General features: G+C 42.8%; 1 protein-coding gene and 2 long non-coding RNA genes across 3 annotated transcripts in view; 2 read left to right on the plus strand and 1 right to left on the minus strand.

Annotated features, from left to right (window-relative positions):
- Positions 1–1,766: 1,766 nt before the first annotated feature.
- Positions 1,767–20,319, minus strand: part of LOC127010078 (serine/arginine repetitive matrix protein 2-like) — a 28,104-nt gene continuing 9,551 nt past the window's right edge. The window contains exons 5-10 of the mRNA XM_050883895.1: positions 20,184–20,256; positions 15,167–15,255; positions 11,432–11,983; positions 10,490–10,708; positions 9,897–10,127; positions 1,767–6,955 (exon numbers count right to left, since the gene is read on the minus strand). Of these exons, the coding sequence (XP_050739852.1) occupies positions 6,811–6,955; positions 9,897–10,127; positions 10,490–10,708; positions 11,432–11,983; positions 15,167–15,255; positions 20,184–20,256 (1,309 nt within the window). The 3' untranslated portion in view covers positions 1,767–6,810. The remainder of the gene's footprint in view (positions 6,956–9,896; positions 10,128–10,489; positions 10,709–11,431; positions 11,984–15,166; positions 15,256–20,183; positions 20,257–20,319) is intronic.
- On the plus strand, positions 9,184–9,885 carry LOC127010081 (uncharacterized). The gene is made up of 2 exons (XR_007762849.1): positions 9,184–9,299; positions 9,450–9,885. It is a non-coding gene; the product is annotated as an uncharacterized LOC127010081 (long non-coding RNA).
- On the plus strand, positions 11,992–14,934 carry LOC127010079 (uncharacterized). Its single transcript, XR_007762845.1, has 2 exons — positions 11,992–14,621; positions 14,796–14,934. It is a non-coding gene; the product is annotated as an uncharacterized LOC127010079 (long non-coding RNA).

A 20,319-nucleotide genomic window follows, 5' to 3' on the forward strand; every position in this document is an offset into this window, starting at 1 on the left:
CCAGCATATCCTTATTCTCTCACCCCATTCACTAGTACACTTTGGGACAGCCGTTTTCATTCCTTCACCTGTATTTTGTCCTTCCTTCATGACTTCATACTCACCCTCATCCATTTCCTGTCCAACTTCCTAATGCAAGAGTTGACCAGCATCTTCATTCTCTCACCCCTTTCACTGATGCATTCTTGAACTATATAATTCCCTTTGTATTCTTTCCAAATTAAACTCCTTCTAGACTTCATACTCACCCTCATCCATTTCCTGTCCATCTTCCTAATGCAAAAGTTGACCAGCATCTCTATTCCCTCATTCTTTTCACTCTTATACTTTGGAATGACCTTAAATACTTCACCTGAGTCTCCTCCTTTTAGATTTTATACTCAGCCTCGTCCCTTTGCTATCCAACTTCCCTATGCAAGAGTTGACCAGCATCTCTACTCTCTCATCCCTTCCACTGATGCCCCCTCAAACATAAATTCCTCCAGAACTGTTTTCTTTCCTGGTTCAACTCCTTTCTAAACCATTCACTGTCCATGTTCCTAGTGCAAGAGTTGACCAGCATCTTTATTCTCTCATTTTTTTCACTTTTATAATCTGGAATGGCCTTAAATTCCTCCAGAACTGTTTTCTTTCCTGGTTCAACTCCTTTCTAAACCATTCACTGTCAATGTTCCTAGTGCAAGAGTTGACCAGCATCTTCATTCTCTCATCCCTGTCACTTTTATACTCTTAAATCCACCTACATTTCCTCATATATTCACACTCATCCCTTTGCTGTCCAACTTCCTTATGCAAGAGTTGACCAGTATCTTCAATCTCTCATCCGTCACTTAATATTCTTAATTCCACCTGCATTTAATCATATATTCAGCCTCATCCCTTTGCTGTCCAACTTCCCTATGCAAGAGTTGACCAGCATCTTCAATCTCTCATCCCTGTCACTTTATACTCTTAAATCCACCTACATTTCCTCATATATTCAGCCTCATCCCTTTGCTGTCCAACTTCCTTATGCAAGAGCTAAGCAGCATCTTCATTCTCTCATCCGTCACTTAATACTCTTAAATCCACCTACATTTCCTTATATATTCACACTCATCCCTTTGCTGTCCAACTTCCCTATGCAAGAGTTGACCAGCATCTTCATTCTCTCATCCCTGTCGCTTTATACTCTTAAATCCACCTGCATTTAATCATATATTCAGCCTCATCCCTTTGCTGTCCAACTTCCCTATGCAAGAGTTGACCAGCATCTTCATTCTCTCATCCCTGTCGCTTTATACTCTTAAATCCACCTGCATTTCCTCATATATTCACACTCATCCCTTTGCTGTCCAACTTCCCTATGCAAGAGTTGACCAGCATCTTCAATCTCTCATCCATCACTTAATATTCTTAATTCCACCTGCATTTCCTCATATATTCAGCCTCATCCCTTTGCTGTCCAACTTCCCTATGCAAGAGTTGACCAGCATCTTCAATCTCTCATCCCTGTCACTTAATATTCTTAATTCCACCTGCATTTCCTTATATATTCACACTCATCCCTTTGCTGTCCAACTTCCCTATGCAAGAGTTGACCAGCATCTTCAATCTCTCATCCATCACTTAATATTCATAATTCCACCTGCATTTCCTTACATATTCACACTCATCCCTTTGCTGTCCAACTTCCCTATGCAAGAGTTGAGCAGCATCTTCAATCTCTCATTATTTCTCTCCAATGCTTTTTTTCAAGAGGGGAACAAAAATAAAAGAACAACATCAACATGACATCATTTTTATTTCACTCTGAGGGCATAATAATAAATAAAGTTAACATATTAGTATTATTATTATTACTTTTTGAACCCTCACTTACTTACATGAACAAGCTCACTACACTTACACTCCCTTCAATAAATAAATAATAGATACAGACTGACATACACTTATTCAACAGTATCTTCCTTTCAACACACAATAAATACATAAGTTAATATATGTAAAAAAATTCAATAATCTCGTTTGTTGACCAGAATCATTTTTATTAGTATTTATTTTTATATTTGTTACATCACTTGTTGCTCATATGACTAGCTAAGGTCTCTCTCTCTCTCTCTCTCTCTCTCTCTCTCTCTTGACTAGTAATGTACAGGATCATTTCTTGGGGTAATCTGACTAGCTAAGAATGCACACACACACACACACACACACACACACATATACACACACACAGATATACACACACACACACACACACACACATGTACATACTCTCTCTCTTTTTCTCTCTCATCAATAAATTAGGCAATAAGTCGAGTAATAAATTAGTTACACACACACGCGCACACACACATACGTACATACATACTCTCTCTCTCTTTCTCCCTCGTCAATAAATTAATCAATAAATTAAGTAATAAATTAGTTAAGTAAGTACCTCCATACTCCACCTTATCCTCATTAAGTACAAAATATACACAATTAAACATCCTTCTTACAAACGCTACTCAAAGAACACTCGTACGAAAATTGCTGAGTTGGCATCACGCGCGAGAGCATATTTCGGCATCTATAGTGTTTTTTCCTTCTTGTATTGGTATGAGATGCTTTGTGGGTGTCTGTGTGGGTGTAGTTAACCTGTGTCTCCTGCCTCTGTCATAACAAATGTATTAGCAGAAGTCTGGTCACTCCATTTTCAGGGGTATTTGGATATGTATTTGTGTATGTATGGGTATGAATGTGATTTCTTCTTCTTTTTTGTATTCTTTTTCCTCTTTTCATGTAACATCATTATTTTGCATTAAGGGGAGGGATGTATGTAAGTATGTATGGGACAGCCTTCAATCCTGCGCCTGTATACTCTCATCCATATACTGTCCAACTTCCTAATGCAAGAGTTGACCAGCATCTTCATTCTCTCACTCCTTTCACTGATGCATTCCGAAACAACTAATTTCCCCTGTATTATGATTTATTTCATGATATAACTCCCTTAAGACTCTATACTTAGCCTCATCCCTTTGCTGTCCAACTTCCTAATGCAAGAGTTGACCAGCATCTTCATTCTCTCACTTCTTTCATTGATGCATTCTACAAACAACTAATTTCCCCTGTATTATGATTTATTTCATGATATAACTCCATCAAGACTCTATACTCAGCCTCATCCCTTTGCTGTCCAACCTCCTAATGCAAGAGTTGACCAGCATCTCTATTCTCTCATCCCTCACTTTTATACTTTGGAATGACCTTAAATATTTCATCTGCATCTCCTCCTTTTAGATCTTTTACTCAGACTCATCCATTTGCTGTCCAACCTCCTAATGCAAGAGTTGACCAGCATCTTCATTCTCTCACTCCTTTCACTGATGCCTTCCGAAACAACTAATTCCCTCTGTATTATATGTATGGGCAGTATGAACCTATTATGTGGTATCTGTGTAAAACTAACCTGTATTTTTTTCCTCTCTCAAACAATGAAGAAAAATATCTCTCAACCATAAGCATAACCAAGGGATAGTTAAGTACTTAATATCACTATACATGAGGGCTAGTGTGACGGAGGTGAGCACTGAGGCGATGTGCAGCTTTACATAAGTGTGCCCCAAACTATACTTTACTACTACACAAATTACTTATATGGCAATGGTAGTGAAGATAATTTCATACGAGTAGAGAAAATATACAGATGAGGTTATATGAGTGAAAGAAATATGTGTATGTATGTGTGTATGTGTGTGTGTGTGTGTGTGTGTGTGTGTGTGTGTGTGTGGGCGCCAAATTATGCTCTCTCGTGTGGAACCTTCTAATTAACATAACATTCACGTAATTACAGGGTCATTAAGTACTAAGTAATCTCAAATAAATAAGTTAGTGTAGTTAGCGGTAGAAATAAATTAAGTACGAAATGACTAGAGTAAAAACTAGATACATTTTTAAGTACGTAAGTAAGTTTTTTTTTTTTTCATTCCTTCCTTTCGCTGCGGATTCCGGTTAAGTACATGATGCCGCTGGAGATTAAGTTTAAGTCTCTCTCTCTCTCTCTCTCTCTCTCTCTCTCTCTCTCTCTCTCTCTCTCTCTCTCTCTAACTACATATTGCACTGAGTATTCTGTGAGATCGGTCAATAATATCAATGTTTTCCTACCTCCTTATTTATGTCATTTCTTCGTTCTTTATTTTCACAGTCGAGGAGGCAAGGGACACAAGGGCAATTATAACAGGAATCATCATCGTCATCATTTCGTTTATCGTCCGTTTTGAGTCTTCCTGAGCAGCTGGACGCTTTATGGCCCTCCTCCATTCTACTGTCTTCTGCCTGATCCTCATCCAATCCTGTCAGTGCCAAGTCTTCCTGTATACACCTTCTCCATGTTTTCCTAGGTCTATCAACTGGTCTCCTTCCTTCTACCTCCAGTCTCTCCAAAACTCCCAGCACTGTATCCTCCCCTGCTCTCTTCACATGTCCAAACCATCAGAGTCTTTCCCTTCTGGGCACTGTTTCCCTCCACGTTTTCCTAGGTCTACCAACTGGTCTCCTTCCTTCTACCTCCAGTCTCTCCAAAACTCCCAGCACTGTATCCTCCCCTGCTCTCTTCACATGTCCAAACCATCGGAGTCTTTCCCTTCTGAGCACTGTTTCCAGGTCCTCTACTAAAACTCCCTGCACTGTATCCTCCCCTGCTCTCTTTACATGTCCAAACCATCAGAGTCTTTCCCTTCTGAGCACTGTTTCCAGGCCCTCTACTAAAACTCCCAGCACTGTATCCTCCCCTGCTCTCTGTACATGTCCAAACCATCGGAGTCTTTCCCTTCTGAGCACTGTTTCCAGGCCCTCTACTGAAACTCCCAGCACTGTATCCTCCCCTGCTCTCTTTACATGTCCAAACCATCGGAGTCTTTCCCTTCTGAGCACTGTTTCCAGGTCCTCAACTTCACATCTGTTAGCCACATAATAATAACAGTAATGATAAATAAGTACTATATAAGCCTGTTTGTTATTTTCTTTCTCTCATTCATTATTCAGTTTCTCCTTTCATTTGCTTATTCATTTTCATCTATATATCTATCTACTCTCATTTATCCTTCTATCTCTCATATTTGCGTTTTTCATTTATTTATCTTGTTCGTTTCATCTGTGCAACTTTCAATCCTTCACCTGTTCGCTCATTTTCACATCTCCCTAACAGTCATCTGAGTAACGTTCAATCATTCATCCGTTTGTCCGTGTATTTTCAACCTTTAATTGCACTCATATCTTCAGTAATTCAAAAGGAGTAACATCTACGTTCATATTTCTACAACATTCTTTTTCACATTATCTTCCTAACAGTCATCTGAGTAACGTTCAAGCATTCATCCGTTCGTCCGTGTATTTTCAACCTTTAATTGCACTCATGTCTTCAGTAATTCAAAAGGAGTAACATCTACGTTCATATTTCTGCAACATTCTTTTTCACATTATCTTCCTAACAGCCGTCTGCGTAACTTTCAACTCTCATCCATTCACTCACGTATTTCAACCTTTCCTTGCACTCGTATCTACAATAAATCACGCATGTTCATATTTCTGCAACATTCTTTTTCACATCATCCGCGTAACGTTACAACCTGCATCCGTACACTCACCAAATTCAACCTTTCCTTGCGCTCGTATCTATAGTAATTCAAGAAGAGTAACATCTACGTAAGACCCACACACTCTTGTTCCCTTTTGCCTAGTAAGGTTTTTCTCTCTCTACGTAACTATCATACTAAGTCCCTTCCCATTCATACTTCCTGGTTCTTGCACGACACCACCACAGCGGAAATGTAAACAACCCCTCGAGCTTTCGTTTCGTGACTCATTCTCCGTTTCCCTGACTAGCGGGCGGGTGAGTCTGCCCCTGCCTAACCTAATGACTCTCTGACTAGCGATAATGACGAGTATCTTGGTTCGTTTAGCCTCGTAACGCAACCGAACGGAGACAGTTTCGACGTACACACACACTCTAGCATACGGTTGACTCTCTCGCTCTCTCTCGCTCTCTTCCGTTGAGTAAACATATTGCACTCTGGTGTCTCGGTAATACGTATTCGCGCCGCTTATTCTGGCCCTCGGTAAACGTTCCGCCTATGACGATAAACACTACAGCCATGAATCTACGAGTGGAGCCCGACACGTTCCTTATTTTAATCTTTCCGAAGCGACCACCAGTGTCTCGAAAAAGGAATTACGGTACTTATTGTTTTGGTTGAGTTTGCGATAAAATTCCTTGGTTTTTTGAGATTGCAGTGAAGTTTTCGGTGAAGGTTGCAGACTTGGGTGGAGGGAAGGAAGGAAGGAGGAGGAGGAGGAGGAGGAGGAAGGAAGGAGGACAATGAAAGAGGAGGAGGAGGAGGAAAAGGAAGGAAAGAAGGAGGGCAAGGAAGGAAAAGGAAGGAGGAGGAGGAGGAAAAGGAAGAAAAAAATGAGGAAAAAACTTGGTAAAGAGAAAGATTAAGAGGAAAAAGTAGAAGGAGAAAGAGGAAGAGGAGGAAAAAAGAAGAGGAAGAGGAGGAAAAGGAAGGCATAAGGAGGAAATAACAGGAAGAGGAGGAAGAGGAAGAAGGAAGGAATGGAAGAGGAAGGAAAACACAACCTCCGACAATCCTCTTAAAAAAAATAAATAAATAAATAAATAAATAAAATAAATAAAATAAAAATTAAAATCACACATCAGCTCTCACATCCTCTTGAGTTTTGCATCTTCTTAGGGTCACAAACTCCTCTTGAGATCTCGGGTGAAGGGAAGAGGCGGTGGAGGATGTGACCTGACCCCCTGACCTCTCCCGTGACCTTTCTCTATTACCTGCTGTACGAGGGTGACCTGGTACGGCTCCATGACCTGCTCCGTGACCTGGTATGGCTTCTTGACCACCAGGATGACTCGGAGGAGGAGGGGGAGGGGGGAGGTGTCGGCCGGTGGTAGGGGACTGGCCTTTTCCTTGCACTGGGGTGGTTAGTGGTTAGTGGTAGGATGTTAGTGGTAGTTGGCAGAGTTGAAAAAGGTTAAGTTATCCCTAGAATTTTGGGTTTTCTTCCTCTCGTAAATTAATAGGAAGGAAAAGAGAAGTGTGTGGAGGCCCAAAGTAGATAGTGAGGGAGTTAGTGGTGGTAAGATGTTAGTTGTAGTCGCAAGAGTTTAGCGGTGAAATAGTAAAGTTATCCCTAAAATTTTGTGGTTTTCTTCTTTTGCGAATTATCAGGAGGTGTAAAATGATAAATAAACATGGACGGAACCTCAAAAAGAATGTCTTATAGAGGAAAATTGAGGGATGACTATAGACGCTGAATTGGAGATGTTAGGAAGGGGCAGCACCGATGTTAATGATACTGAATAAACCATTGTGTTGCAGATGTTAGATGTTAGGAAAGGTGTTGATGGTAGGTTGTAAAGTCAATATTTTAGTGTACAGGCAAGACAAGTTAGAAATAAATATCTCAAGACTAAATATGTCAACATCTTTTTTCTGCTTGTTACCAAAAAGTAGTTAAGACATTGAAAATAACATTATAAGTATTTAGATTTGAATTTTAGTATATTAGCAAAACTATATTAGCATGTTAAGTTAGCAATGAACATCAAGACTATATGTTATTTGAGTGTTCGTAAAATTCCTGAAATGTGAGTTTGTAGTTAACACAGAAATAATACAACCATAACACTTGTAGATTAGCATTTTGAGTCTATATGAGAGAAAATCTAGCAATAAATATCTCAGACTAAATCATACACTATATATCACTTGTACTCAAAATCCAGATACATAAATAATCTTACCATAACATCAAATTCAGGCAAATACTTCAGTGCATCGGCAAGACAGGTTAAATAAAATAAAATAAAATAAATAAATACATAAATAAAAATCCAAGTCTCCCTTCCCCCCTTTCTGAATGCTCCTCTGTCCCCCTTTCAAAGCATTCACAAGGGGGCAAGGGGGGGGCATGTGAGGGAGGGGGGGCATGTGAGTGGGGGGGTGGGGGGCTTAACTCACCATGTGCGTTCCGAGCCAGTGACACGCACACGCCAGGCTACAAAAACAGACACGGCGGGAATCAAGCAACAAGGAGGAGGAGGAGGAGGAGGAGGAGGAGGAAAATAACTTGATTAGAGGAGAAAGATAGATATAGGATGAGGAGATATGAGAGAAAAAGAGGAGGAGGAGGAGGAAGAGAAGAGAAGAGAACTGGATCAAAGAAGGAGAGAGACAGAAGACGAAGAAGGATATAAGAAGAAGGAGGAGGAAAGAGAGAGGAAAAGAAAGGAGGAGGAGAGAACAGAGGAAGAGAAATAAAGAAGATGGAAGAGGAGGAGGAAAGAGATGAAAGACGACAAAGAAGAATATAGAAGGAGGAGGAGAGGAGGGAGAAAAAGAAAGGAAATAAAGGAGGAGGAAGAGGAGGAGGAGGAGGAGGAGGATCATCGTTTCTCTAAAAGGTGGCGGAGGCTGCAAAATAAAAAAGAAAAAATTTACGTACACAAAAAAATACTTGATAATGCTTTCTTGAGTATGTATGTATGTATGTATGTATGTAAGTATGTATGTAAGTATATGTATGTATGTATGTATGCATGTATATATGTATGTTCAAAAGCACTTAAACATCAACAAAAGTATACAAGCATAAAATACATCAATCAAAGAATCTATATAACAAGATTTACAAGGCCATAACATTACAGGTGCAAGAACAACAACAATAATAATGATAATAATAATAATAATAAGACTAATATAAGAAGTAGTAATCATTCTCGCAAAACTCTGAGGCTACAATGACATGCTATAATCAACACTGGATAACGAAACTAAAAAAATGAGAAAAGAATTAGAAAAGTACATATATAAATCATTCAAAGCCAGCTAATGACGTGTAATTATAGAAGGTAACTTGCGGTCTTTTGCAGGATAAGTTAAAATACTCAAACTGTGGCTTATCGACAGAGGCAAGGCAGTGCGGTGGATACAAGGAGCCGAGAGTGATGAGACATAACAGGGATGAAATTGATGCTGAACGGAATGCTGACTTACCTGTAAATATATATACGTAATGGAATAAGGGGTGATCGGACTTAAAAATGATGATGGTAAGAGTGGTTTTGATACGGCAGAAGTAGAAGGAAATATATAGAGTAAAATGATAGGTATTGGTTAAGGAACACTGCAAGCTTAGGACCTGTAAATATATATACGTAATTGAATAAGGGGTGACCAGACTTAAAGATGATGATGGTAAGAGTGGTTTTGATAAGGTAGAAGTAGAAGGAAATATATAGAGTAAAATGATACGTATTGGTTAAGGAATACTGCAAGCTTAGGACCTGTAAATAATATATGTGTACGTGATGGGAAATGGGGTGACCAGACTTAAAGATGATGATGGCAATAGTGGTTTTGATAAGGTAGAGGTAGAAGGAAATAATATGAAGTAAATGATAGATATTACAAGCTTATGAGTGCTGTAGAAGAAGAAGGAGAAGAAGAAATGGGGGAAAATATATTAATGAAGATGAAAAAGAATAATGAGAAGACTGCTAATAAAAGGAGGAGAAGAGGAAAAGAAGAGGAAGAGGAAGGTGAGAAATACAAAATACAAAGAGGAAGATAAATGAGAAGAAGAGGAAGGAGAAGAGAAAGAGGAGGAGCGTGAAGAGGAAGAAGAGGAGGAAGAGGAAGAAGAGGAAGATGACCAAAAAAAAAATAATAATAACAAAACAATGAGAAAGAAGATGAATAGGAAGAAGAAGAAGAAGAAGAAGAAGAAGAAGAAGAGGAAGAAGAAGAAGAGGATGATGACAAAAAAAATGAGGAAGATGAATGAGAAGACAAAGAAGAGGAGGAGGAAGAAGAGGAAGAGGAAGAGGAGGAAGAGGACCTATGACCCACCTGGTAATCCTCCTCTTATCCAGGAAGGAAGGCGAACCTCTCCTCCTCGGGATGGACAGTGACCTTGACCTGGTTCGGGAGCGTGACCTCGTGGGCGACCTGCTGTAGTGGCCCCCGTACGACCTGGATCTGGACCTGGAGTGACCTCGTGACCTGCTGCGGGAGCGTGACCTCGAGTAGGACTTGGACCGGGACCTGGAGGCTGACCTGGAGGGTGACCTTGACCCGGACCTGTTGAGTGGGGTGACCCGGGTTAGGAGTGTGACCTGACCTGGGAATGGCTTAAATAGTAATGATAATGATGATGATAATAATAAAAATAATGACACAAAAAATAATAAGCGAAGAAAATTAAAGAAAATGAGAAATATAAGAAAACAAAAACAAAGAAAATAGGAAATAAATAAGATAAATACACTTAAAATAATTTAAATTTGTATTAAAATAAAAATACAAAATACACATAAAATAAGGTAAATTCATATTGAAATAGATATGCAAGATAAACATAAAATAAAATAAAAATATAAACGCAACGAAACAAACAAATAACAATAAACGCCACCACCCCGCCCCCCCCCCCCCCCCCTTACCTCAGTGACCTGGAATGCGACCTGGAACGAGAGTGTGAGGGTGAGCGTGACCTTGTCCTTGAGCGCGAGGACGAGGCGGAGTGTGACGAGCGGGAGGAGGACCGGGAGGAGCGGCGGCGGCGGTGGTGGCGGCTGCGGGGCGAGGAGCTGTGGGAGTCGGGGCTGCGGGCGGGGGAGAGGCTGGTGGTGCTGGTGGTGGTGGCCCCGGCGGACCCCCGACTGAGAGGAGAAGGAGGAGGAGGTTATAAGAGGAGGGGAAGGAGAGGAAGAGATAAGGAGGAGGAGGAGGAGGAGGAGGAAGAGGAGGAGGAGGTTTATAGAGGAGGAGGAGGGGAAGGAGAGGAAGAGATAAGGAGGAGAAGGAAGAGGAGGAGGAGGAAATCAGAGGTGTGGAGGAGGTTATGGGAGGAGGAGGAGAAGAGGAGGAGGAGGAGAAGGAGGAGGAGGAGGAGAAGTCATGAGAAGAGAAGAGGAGGAAGAGGGGGAAGGAAAGGTCATAAGAGGAGGAGGAGGAGGAGGAGGAGGTCACGTTTGTTTATGTTATTTTTTATATTTCAAAGGGTTCTCAAATGCCCCCAAAAATAAAATAAATATATAAATAAAATAAATAAATAAATAAATATCAGAGTGGTGTGTTTTTTCTAAGGATCAAAGGAAAGGTAAAGGCGGTGTGTGTGTGTGTGTGTGTGTGTGTGTGTGTGTGTGTGTGTGTGTGTGTGTGTGTGTGTGTGTGTGTGTGTGAGACAAAGCTACAGAAATAATGGTGTTTTTTTATATATATCAAAATTCCGAGGTTGCTTTGAAATTTGGCGAGTTCTTACGAGTATTTTCTGATTCTTTGTTTGGCTTTAAAATGTGTGTGTGTGTGTGTGTGTGTGTGTGTGTGTGTGTGTGTGTGTGTGTGTGTGTATGTGTGTGTGTGTGTGTGTGTGTGCGCCTCACCTTCTGTAGTGCGGGGGGCTAGTGCGTCCTGCCCTCACTGAGTGTCTGCCGTTCTGTGGTGGGCGGGGCAGGTCTGGGGTGCTGCTGGGGTCGGGGGGTTGGGGCGGGGCGGGGGTGGTGGAGGCAGGGCTCTGGGGTGCCTTGGGGCTGGCCTTGTCCTGGGGCTTGGCGGGGCTGGCGGGCTTAGGGAGGGGGATGGACCCACAGGCGATGAGGGACGCCGCTCGCTGGTTCTTCAAAACATCATCCCCTTGGGGTGCCCCGGGGGGCGACCTGCTCTGGGGGCGGGGCGCTGCATTGTCTTTGGATGAGCCTCTCTTGTGTTGGGGCGTAGGGCTCACGTCCCCGCTGCCCCCGGCCTCCTCCGCGGGGCCCTTCCTCTCCCGGCCCCGCGCTCCGTCCTGGTCCTTCTCCCCGTCCTGGCCTGTCTTCTTCCCTTCCTTGGGGGCAGGGGGGGCGGGGGCATCTGGCTTGGGTGGTTCAGGGGAGGAGTCTGCGGCGGGGCTGATGGTGGGGTGGCGCTTGGTGCGGGGCCGTGGGGCTTCCGGGGAGCTGGGGAAGACACAGGGTGAGTCAGGGCCCCACACCAGCCCAGGGCACCCCCATGCTGTGCCCCGGGCTGCTGCTGATGACGATGATGACACTGCTGCTGCTACGTCAAGACAGACCACAGAAAAGATGCACAAACTCAGGAAAACAAAGAAAAAACAAAAAATCAAGCAGAAGTACAGATTTTATTTCTTCATTTAGTCTACGTTTACAGCGGCGAGCTCAGCACAGTGCGGCACAAGGCTCTGCTGACTCCTGGGGTGCAAGGCTAGACACATGACTCCTTGGACTGCTCGCTAAAGGGGGGAGGAGGGCCGGGCAGGAGAATGGCACCCAGCAACAAAACAGTACATGCCTATTATTATTTTTTTATAGTGGCGATCTGCTCCCTCGGTCGTCTAGAAAATAGCCTATTCCATTTAGCGTATCCTGTTTCTGGGTCGGGATCTGAAGAGTCCCTTGATAGATAGAGTCCCGACAACCTAAGATTTGGACGCCATCATCGGCCCTGTTTTACCGTTTGAAAAGTGCAGCAAAAACAGGCCCAATAATGGCGTCCAAATCTTAGGTTGTCGGGACTCTATAAAGGACTCTATAGATCATCGCCCAGAAACAGGTTATACTAAATGGAAGAGCCTATAAATGCAGGAACAAAACAGTACATAGCTATTTTACTTTCCATGGTGGCTCACTGCACCTCCATCGGCCGTCTAGGAAATAAATATGGCAACAAAAATATCATTACAAATAAACAAACAGTACATTGGAAAAGCAGGAAAATACAGGCTGTAATTCATGGCCTCACCTCACCCCCATGAGCATACACTCTACTTTTAATACATACTTGAATGAATATAAGTTAATAGAAAATATAAACATGAATATAGGAGAAAAACTATCAGGAGCTTAAACGTGCTGGAAACCGAAACTACATCTTACGCTATAACACTAAAAGGGCTTTTACGCTGGGCAAATTTTCCGCGCATCTTCAGTCAAACCACGATTTCCGCTGGCGTGGTTCTCATTTGTTTCTTGTTATTGCTGATGATGATGATGGTGAGTTATATCGCCATCCGTCAAGGAACTCTACCGTGGCTTTGGAAGATCGTGGACGCATCAAAAAACCATGGAAATATGAGAACCGTGCCAGCGGAAATCGTGGTTTGACTGAAGATCCACGGAAAATTTGCCCAGTGGAATATCCCCTTAAAAAACCATTATTGTTAAACGTATCAGCAGCTCACTTCCCCTATTCGAAAAGCCTCTCATGGGAGTTGTCAGTATTTTCATGGGCTGTTTTATGATCCCAGTGATAGTTTTACATGATTTCCGCAATAAAGTTGGAAAGTTTGGTTTAGTCGGCGCAACATCCGTGGTCATATGCCGGGGACAGACAGAAGGGGAAGGAATTATAGGAGAAGGGAACAGTTGGAAAGTTTGGTTTAGTCGGCGCAACATCTGTGGTCATATGCCGGAGAGAGACAGAAGGAGAAGGAATTATAGGAGAAGGGAGCAGTTGGAAAGTTTGGTTTAGTCGGCGCAACATCTGTGGTCATATGCCGGAGAGAGACAGAAGGGGAAAGAATTATAGGAGAAGGGAACAGACCCCAGGAGACGGGACACAACCCCCGATTAAAACCTGGTACCCATTCACTGCTGGGTGGACAGGGGCATAGGGTATCGGAAAAGCCACACAAATTTTTCCACTCCGCCCGGGAATCGAACCCGGGCTCTCTTGGTTGTGAGCCGAGTGTGCTAACCACTGCACCACGAAGCCACCCATGAAAATCCGGACAATCTCATCTGTGGCCTTGGAAATTAGTCATAGGGTCGCTTCCATAGTCACCTTGTTTGTGTTGATCGTTACCAATGGCGTCGATCGCGCAATAGTATTTCCGCATAAAACTGGCCGATGCGGGAGTGGCGGCTGTGAGGTTAGCCTAGCCCCGCCCCTTGCCATACACTCTCAACACCTCTTGCTTCCTCTGCAGCCGCCACTACCCCACCGGCCAGTTTCACGTGGAAAACTACAGCGTCGATCTCCGCCATTGGTAACGATCAAAACAAACAGTGATTGTGAAAGCGGCCCACAATCTTCTCTGTGGCCTTGGGAAACAGTCGTAATGTGAGTCTGATACGTAAAACAATAAGGAGCTAAACCTACACGATATCCGACTGAGGAGTTACGTCAATGGCCTCGGGAGTTTTAAGTAATGGATCAGATGGACCTCACCCAAGTCTCTACATCTATGACACTGATACATGGTAATCCTCCTCTCTCTGTGTCCACTTTGTATGTTTCTGAGCCATGTACAAGTAAGGAGAGGGACGGGGAAGAGGGTGAATGAGTACTTTTTTTTTCTTTTTTTTTTTACAGCAGAGGAGACCGTGCAAGGGCGTTAAAAAAAATGAAAACAATGATGAAAGAAAAAAAGTCCGCTACACACAATAGAAGGGGATTGAGGAGGGGAATATGCAAAAATAATGTGGGATATACGGAAAGGGTTGAGATAGTTCTGTGACATCCATCAGTCACTTACGCTACCAACGCACTAACGTACATACTCGTCACTGGCACATGCGTTACCTAACCTAACACACACACACACACACACACACACACACGCACTCCTCACACCAGGTCCCGTAAAATGTATATGTATGATAATTTATACATATTTTAAAAAGGATTTGACTTAATGATTTTTTTTTTCGACTATATGAATGTTCTGGTTTTGATATGATTCTGGATACAGCGAGATAGCCTACTCACACACACACACACACACACACACACACGCACTCCTCACATCAGGTCCGGTAAAATGTATATGTATGATAATTTATACATGTTTTAAAAAGGATTTGACTGTGATTTTTTTTTTTACTAAAGTTTTGACTTGATTCTGGATATAGCGAGATAGCCTACTACCTAACACACACACACACACACATACACACACACACAAGAAAGAAGGAAAAAAATAAAATAAAAAAAAAGCAAAATATCTATGACCACACAACGCGATCACAAAACAACAACAACAACAAAACCAAAAATTCTAAATCACAAAAAAAAGCAAAGAGGAGGAGAAGGAGGAGGAGGAGGAGGAGGTAGCGGCGGTGTTGGCGGTAGTGACGGAGGAGGAGGTGTGGCGCGGAGGAGCTGTCTGGGATGTGGCTCACCTCTCAGCATGGTGGTGGCGGTGGCGGCTGCTGCTGCGGTGGTGGTGGTGCGGCCTCTTACGGGAGTGGCGGTGGCGGCTGTCGCTTCTCTGTCAAGGGGCACCAGACAGGGCGGAGTTAGCGTGCCGGTCGGCGGGAAGTGGAAGTGGAGGAAAAGTTATCGAGTTGATGACACCACAAAAGTTCCACATCCACGGGGGTAATAACAGCAACAACAACAACAACAACAGCAACAGTAGTAACAATAGTGATCTGATAATAATAATAATACCAATAATAATAATAATAATAATGATAACCAGGCTCTAAGACAAGGGCAAGGTGTCCCCTGTCTGTCTATATATGCAAAGTATCAAGGGACTCTAAACAAACAGTGATGGGAGACAGGGACACAGTGCACCGATGGGATGGATTATGACGGCGAGATGGATGCCAATACCCAGGAAAATAATAACTGGAAATGATAAGAATGACCGTGATGAGATGAATGGGGGGAAGACGAGTGTGAGGCTATGGTGAATGTGATGAATATGAGAGATGAATGCAAATGTGATGACTTGAGTGAGTGTTTGAATGCATGAGGAAGAGAGAGAGAGAGGAGAAAAAGGATATGCTTGTAAGTATATGGACAAAAAATGACAAGGTATCAATTAAAAGATTAACTATGTGGGTATGAGAGATTTAAAAGGAAAAGATGAGTTCTGTAAATATGGAAAGAAAAGGGAAAATGATGTAGTATTTAGTGAAGATTAAGACAGTCATTTATCTGTGTGTGAAGGAGTGATATTAGAAGGAAAAGGTGAGTTCTGTAAATATGGAAAGAAAAGGGAAAGAGATGTAGTATTTAGTGAAGATTAAGAGTTATTTATCTGTGTGTGAAGGAGTGATATTAGAAGGAAAAGGTGAGTTCTGTAAATATGGGAAAAGAAGGAAAATGATGTAGTATTTAGTGAAGATTAAGACAGTCATTTATCTGTGTGTGAAGGAGTGATATGGAGGGAAAAATGAGACAGCTATAATCATTAGAGGAACAAATGTACTTAGTTATAATTAACCCCTTCACTACGGCCGGGCCAAAACAGCGCCCCGTGCCGTATCCGAGATTGCCAAGTGCGCCAAATTTCAAATGTCACTATTGAATATAACAAGTTTTCAGCCATAAACTCAACATAATCATCATGTATTATATATGAAAACATGCAGAATTAAATGGTGCACATAAAGAAACATAAATTAATTGATGATTTTGAGGTGTAAGCATAAATATAGAGATAAAATAACTCGTATATTGACTAAAGCGAGCCAGGATGCAGTATGCGTGTCCTCGGATATGGTACGGGGCATGCAAGGACTCAGTATACGCATCCTCGTGTTGACGGGGTTAAGAAAAGTTTGAGTTTGAAGAAGAGGAGAAAAAAGTGACTGCTGTAAATATCGTGTAGAGGAGAAAGACAGTAATTTGCAAAGATTTATTTATTTATTAGGATATTAAAGGAAAGGAGAATATTGTTTAGAGAAAGATGAAGGAATGGATAGGGAGGAAAAAAAAGACTCATGAATAGAAATAGGAATATAAATAGATAGAATTACCGGAAAAAAGGAGAAATGAAAAAAAAAAGTGAATAGTGTTTAGAGAAAAATAGATGGATAGGTTAATGAAGAAATAGATAAATATAAACATGGATAGATAAACAGACTGACAGATAGATGGATAGGTAAAGGAGGATAATTATGTAGAATGTGGTGATTTTGATGATAATAATAATAATAATAATAATAATAATAATAATGATAATAATAAAACTAATACTACTCACACAATGACTTATATATAGATAGATAAATTACATTAAACCTTAAGAATAACAGAAAATGTGAATATAATGACAATGATAATGATGATGATAATAATAATAATAATAATAATAATAATAATAATAATAATAATAATAAAAAATAAATAAATGAACTATTGATATTAGCTCCACTACAGACAGTACAAAGACGCTAGATTGTGCATAGGTGTGTGTGTGTGTGTGTGTGTGTGTGTGTGTGTGAACTCGGAAAATAAGTGTGGTGATGGTTATTGCATTGAAAATTTAGTAGTAGTAGTAGTAGTAGTAGTAGTAGTAGTAGTAAGGTATCATTTAAGTGTAAGAGTAATGATTCTTGTGGTACCAATAATAGTGGTTCTAGGGTATCATGTCACAGTAACAGAGTGCTTAGGGTATTGGTAGTAACAGTAGTGGTATATAAGTAACAATGGTGGCAATAAAGTGCTGGTATAAAACTGGAAAAGTGATAAGTGGTGCTGATCCAGGTGGCATATGTACTAGACGTGTCCACGGCAAGAAGGGTACGTGATGGTGACTGTGGTGGTGGTGGTGGTGGTGGTGGTGTTAAGTGTCCCTCACTACCCATCCCCTTCCCCTGCCACCCCGCCTCCGCCCCGCCCCCTGGTGTCGGAGGGGCGGCGGGGGCAGCGGCCATGGCTTCAACACACCGCCCTACCATACTTACTTCGCGCCTCTCGCTCCTACAAGGGTGCATGGCGTGATAATAATAAGATTTTAACCATTGCTAAGCTAACAGTATATCTAGCCAACACTCTGGAAAATGATCACCTTCTTGGCTCACTGAAAACTCCTGATTCTCTTAACAAAGCTCACACACAGAAGGTTTGGTTTGTTGTTTTTTTGGTTTTTTGAAATGCTCAGAAACTTAGACTTATATATGTTTTTTTTTTTTAATCAAGTTTGGTGAGACAGAATAGAACTTAACACTGTACGTATTATCATGACCATTACACTCCTACTACAGCATCTCAATGACAAACACTAAAGCAGAGATGATAATATATAAAGGAGACCAGAGAGGGGGGGAAGGATAACATAGGCACACTTGGACTCGGAGTAAATACGGAAAATTGTGGAATGCAATGGGGAGGTGTTAGGGAGATTAGGGTTGAGAGTGAGACATGGGAAGGTATATCATTATGGGCAAGTTGTTAGTGAGTCCTCAGTGGTTAGGGTAGGATGCCATGATAATCTTTGCTGGTATAGAGAGAGAGGGAGAGAGATACAGAGATAGAGACAGGTATATATAGATTAATAGATAGATAGATATACATAGCAGAGGAGTTTATTGAAGGTTTTGTGGATAGATAGACAGACAGAGAGAAATGCTAACAGTTTGAGAAGGAAAGAAAGACAGAAATAGAGCTGATATATATATATATATATATAGAAAAATAAGAATACACAGAGAATGAGAGATAGAGTCAATAAAGATAGATAATGAGAGAATAGAGTTAGAGAAAGACATAGAGAGAGAGAGAGAGAGAGAGATGAGAGAGAAACAGAGGAGAGAAATAATATTGAAGTTCATGTCATAATTCTTGTTGATAGAGAGATAGATAGAAAGAGATAGATAGAAAGAGATAGAAAGATAAAGAGGGAAAAGTTAAGGCTTATCTGACATGAGAGAGAGAGAGAGAGAGCAAAAATCGTGACCACTTTTAGGGGTGACAAAGAGTAAGGAAGAAGAATAAATCAAATAATAATAACAAACTGCTGAGACTAACATTCTTATTTATATCTGAGAGGAGAAAAAAATGCAATTGCCTTACCTCACCGCCATAAGAGCTTTTGATAAGTAAACCGTCATTATAAGAGTCATGGGATCACCTTAAGGCTAGCTGGCACACCACTCGCACCCTTGCACACACCACCCAGCAGCCAGACGAGGGGAGGAGGAGGAGGAGGAGAGAGAGAAGCAGAGACAGGCCGTTCATTTGTGACGTTACAGCTTTGGATTGTCAACAGGGCAATGCATTCACTCACACTCACACACACACACACACTCGCTCACTCCCTGACACACACACACGCACTCACACAGCTAGCCGCCTCTCCCTCCGTCCCCCACAGGGGGTGCAATGTGCTGCTCTCCTTTTCCTTGTGTTTACAGTATTGTTTTAGTGCCCACAAATCATTCATTGAATTAAAAATGGTATTTAGGGAAATGCAATTCAAAACTAAATGTTAGCAACAAATGCCCTCCAGAAAAAAATTGCCATGAAATGTTTCAAAGTTTACAGCACCAGTTTGTGTTTTGGGCGAGTGGCTCTGTCTTGTCTGCTGTTTATGTGGGGGGGTGGGGGGTGGGGGGCTGTGCCGTGCCTGGCCAGAACACTGCTGCCTCAAGCCCCTGCAGCCCACCTTGGCTCCTCAGTGCATGTCCTGACACACGGTGGCACACTAGTTCATCATGAGGGGTTGAGTGTGGTAGTTTTCGTGACAAGGTGTGGCAGTCACCACGCAGCAGCAGCCCTGCAGCCTGTGGTGAGGGTGCCCGCCACACAGTGGTGGTGCAGCGCCAACACAGGCCGGGCAGGCTGCTGTGAGGCAAGACACCTCCCTCCACACACGCTGCACTCACTCACACACTCACACTGAACCAGAGAATTTATTTACAAATTCTTCAAGGTGAGGCAAGGCAGTGAGTCAGGGAGTTGGGCCGGGCATTGTGGCCAGGCCAGCGGCACCACCACCAGGCTGCCTGAGGGGCACCAGCCAGGACCTGGACCCAGTGCCCTGCCTGGCAGTGCCTGCACTGTTCCTCCAGCCCCTGACACCCTGCAGGCCTCCCACAGGGGCCACTGTGCACACCCCTGTGGCAGCCCCTGGCCCGGGGCTGTGAGGGAGGCAGTGCTGGCACCACGGGGGAGGCGGGGGTCCAGGCCTGGTGGCATCATGGCAAGGTGAGTCATCTGCCAGTAATGAGTGTGTCGACACAGATGGTGCCACCAGACAGTGCCACACCCCTGTCCCCCCCTGGCCTGGGGGAGCAAGGCTGGGCAAGGAGGAGCAGCAGCAAGGGAGGGGTGTGGGGGAGGGACAGAGAGGCTGGCACTGTCCCTGGCACCTTCACAGCCACCAAACTGACAACACTAAGTGGCTGGCACTGAGCCAGCCCTGAGGTGCCGCGCCGCCCACCCAGGGCCACCACCACCTACCTTCCTGCGGGAGTCTGAGGCGGCGGGGCTGTCCGAGCGCCGACGCTTGCTGGCCTTGGCTGCCCTCACTCCACTGGGGACACAAGGAGGACACAGTGAGGACAAGGAGTAAAAAATGAATAGGTTATGTCAGACT

This window comes from Eriocheir sinensis, chromosome 42 (genome assembly GCF_024679095.1).
Source record: "Eriocheir sinensis breed Jianghai 21 chromosome 42, ASM2467909v1, whole genome shotgun sequence".
In the NCBI taxonomy this organism is placed as follows: Eukaryota; Metazoa; Arthropoda; class Malacostraca; order Decapoda; family Varunidae; genus Eriocheir; species Eriocheir sinensis.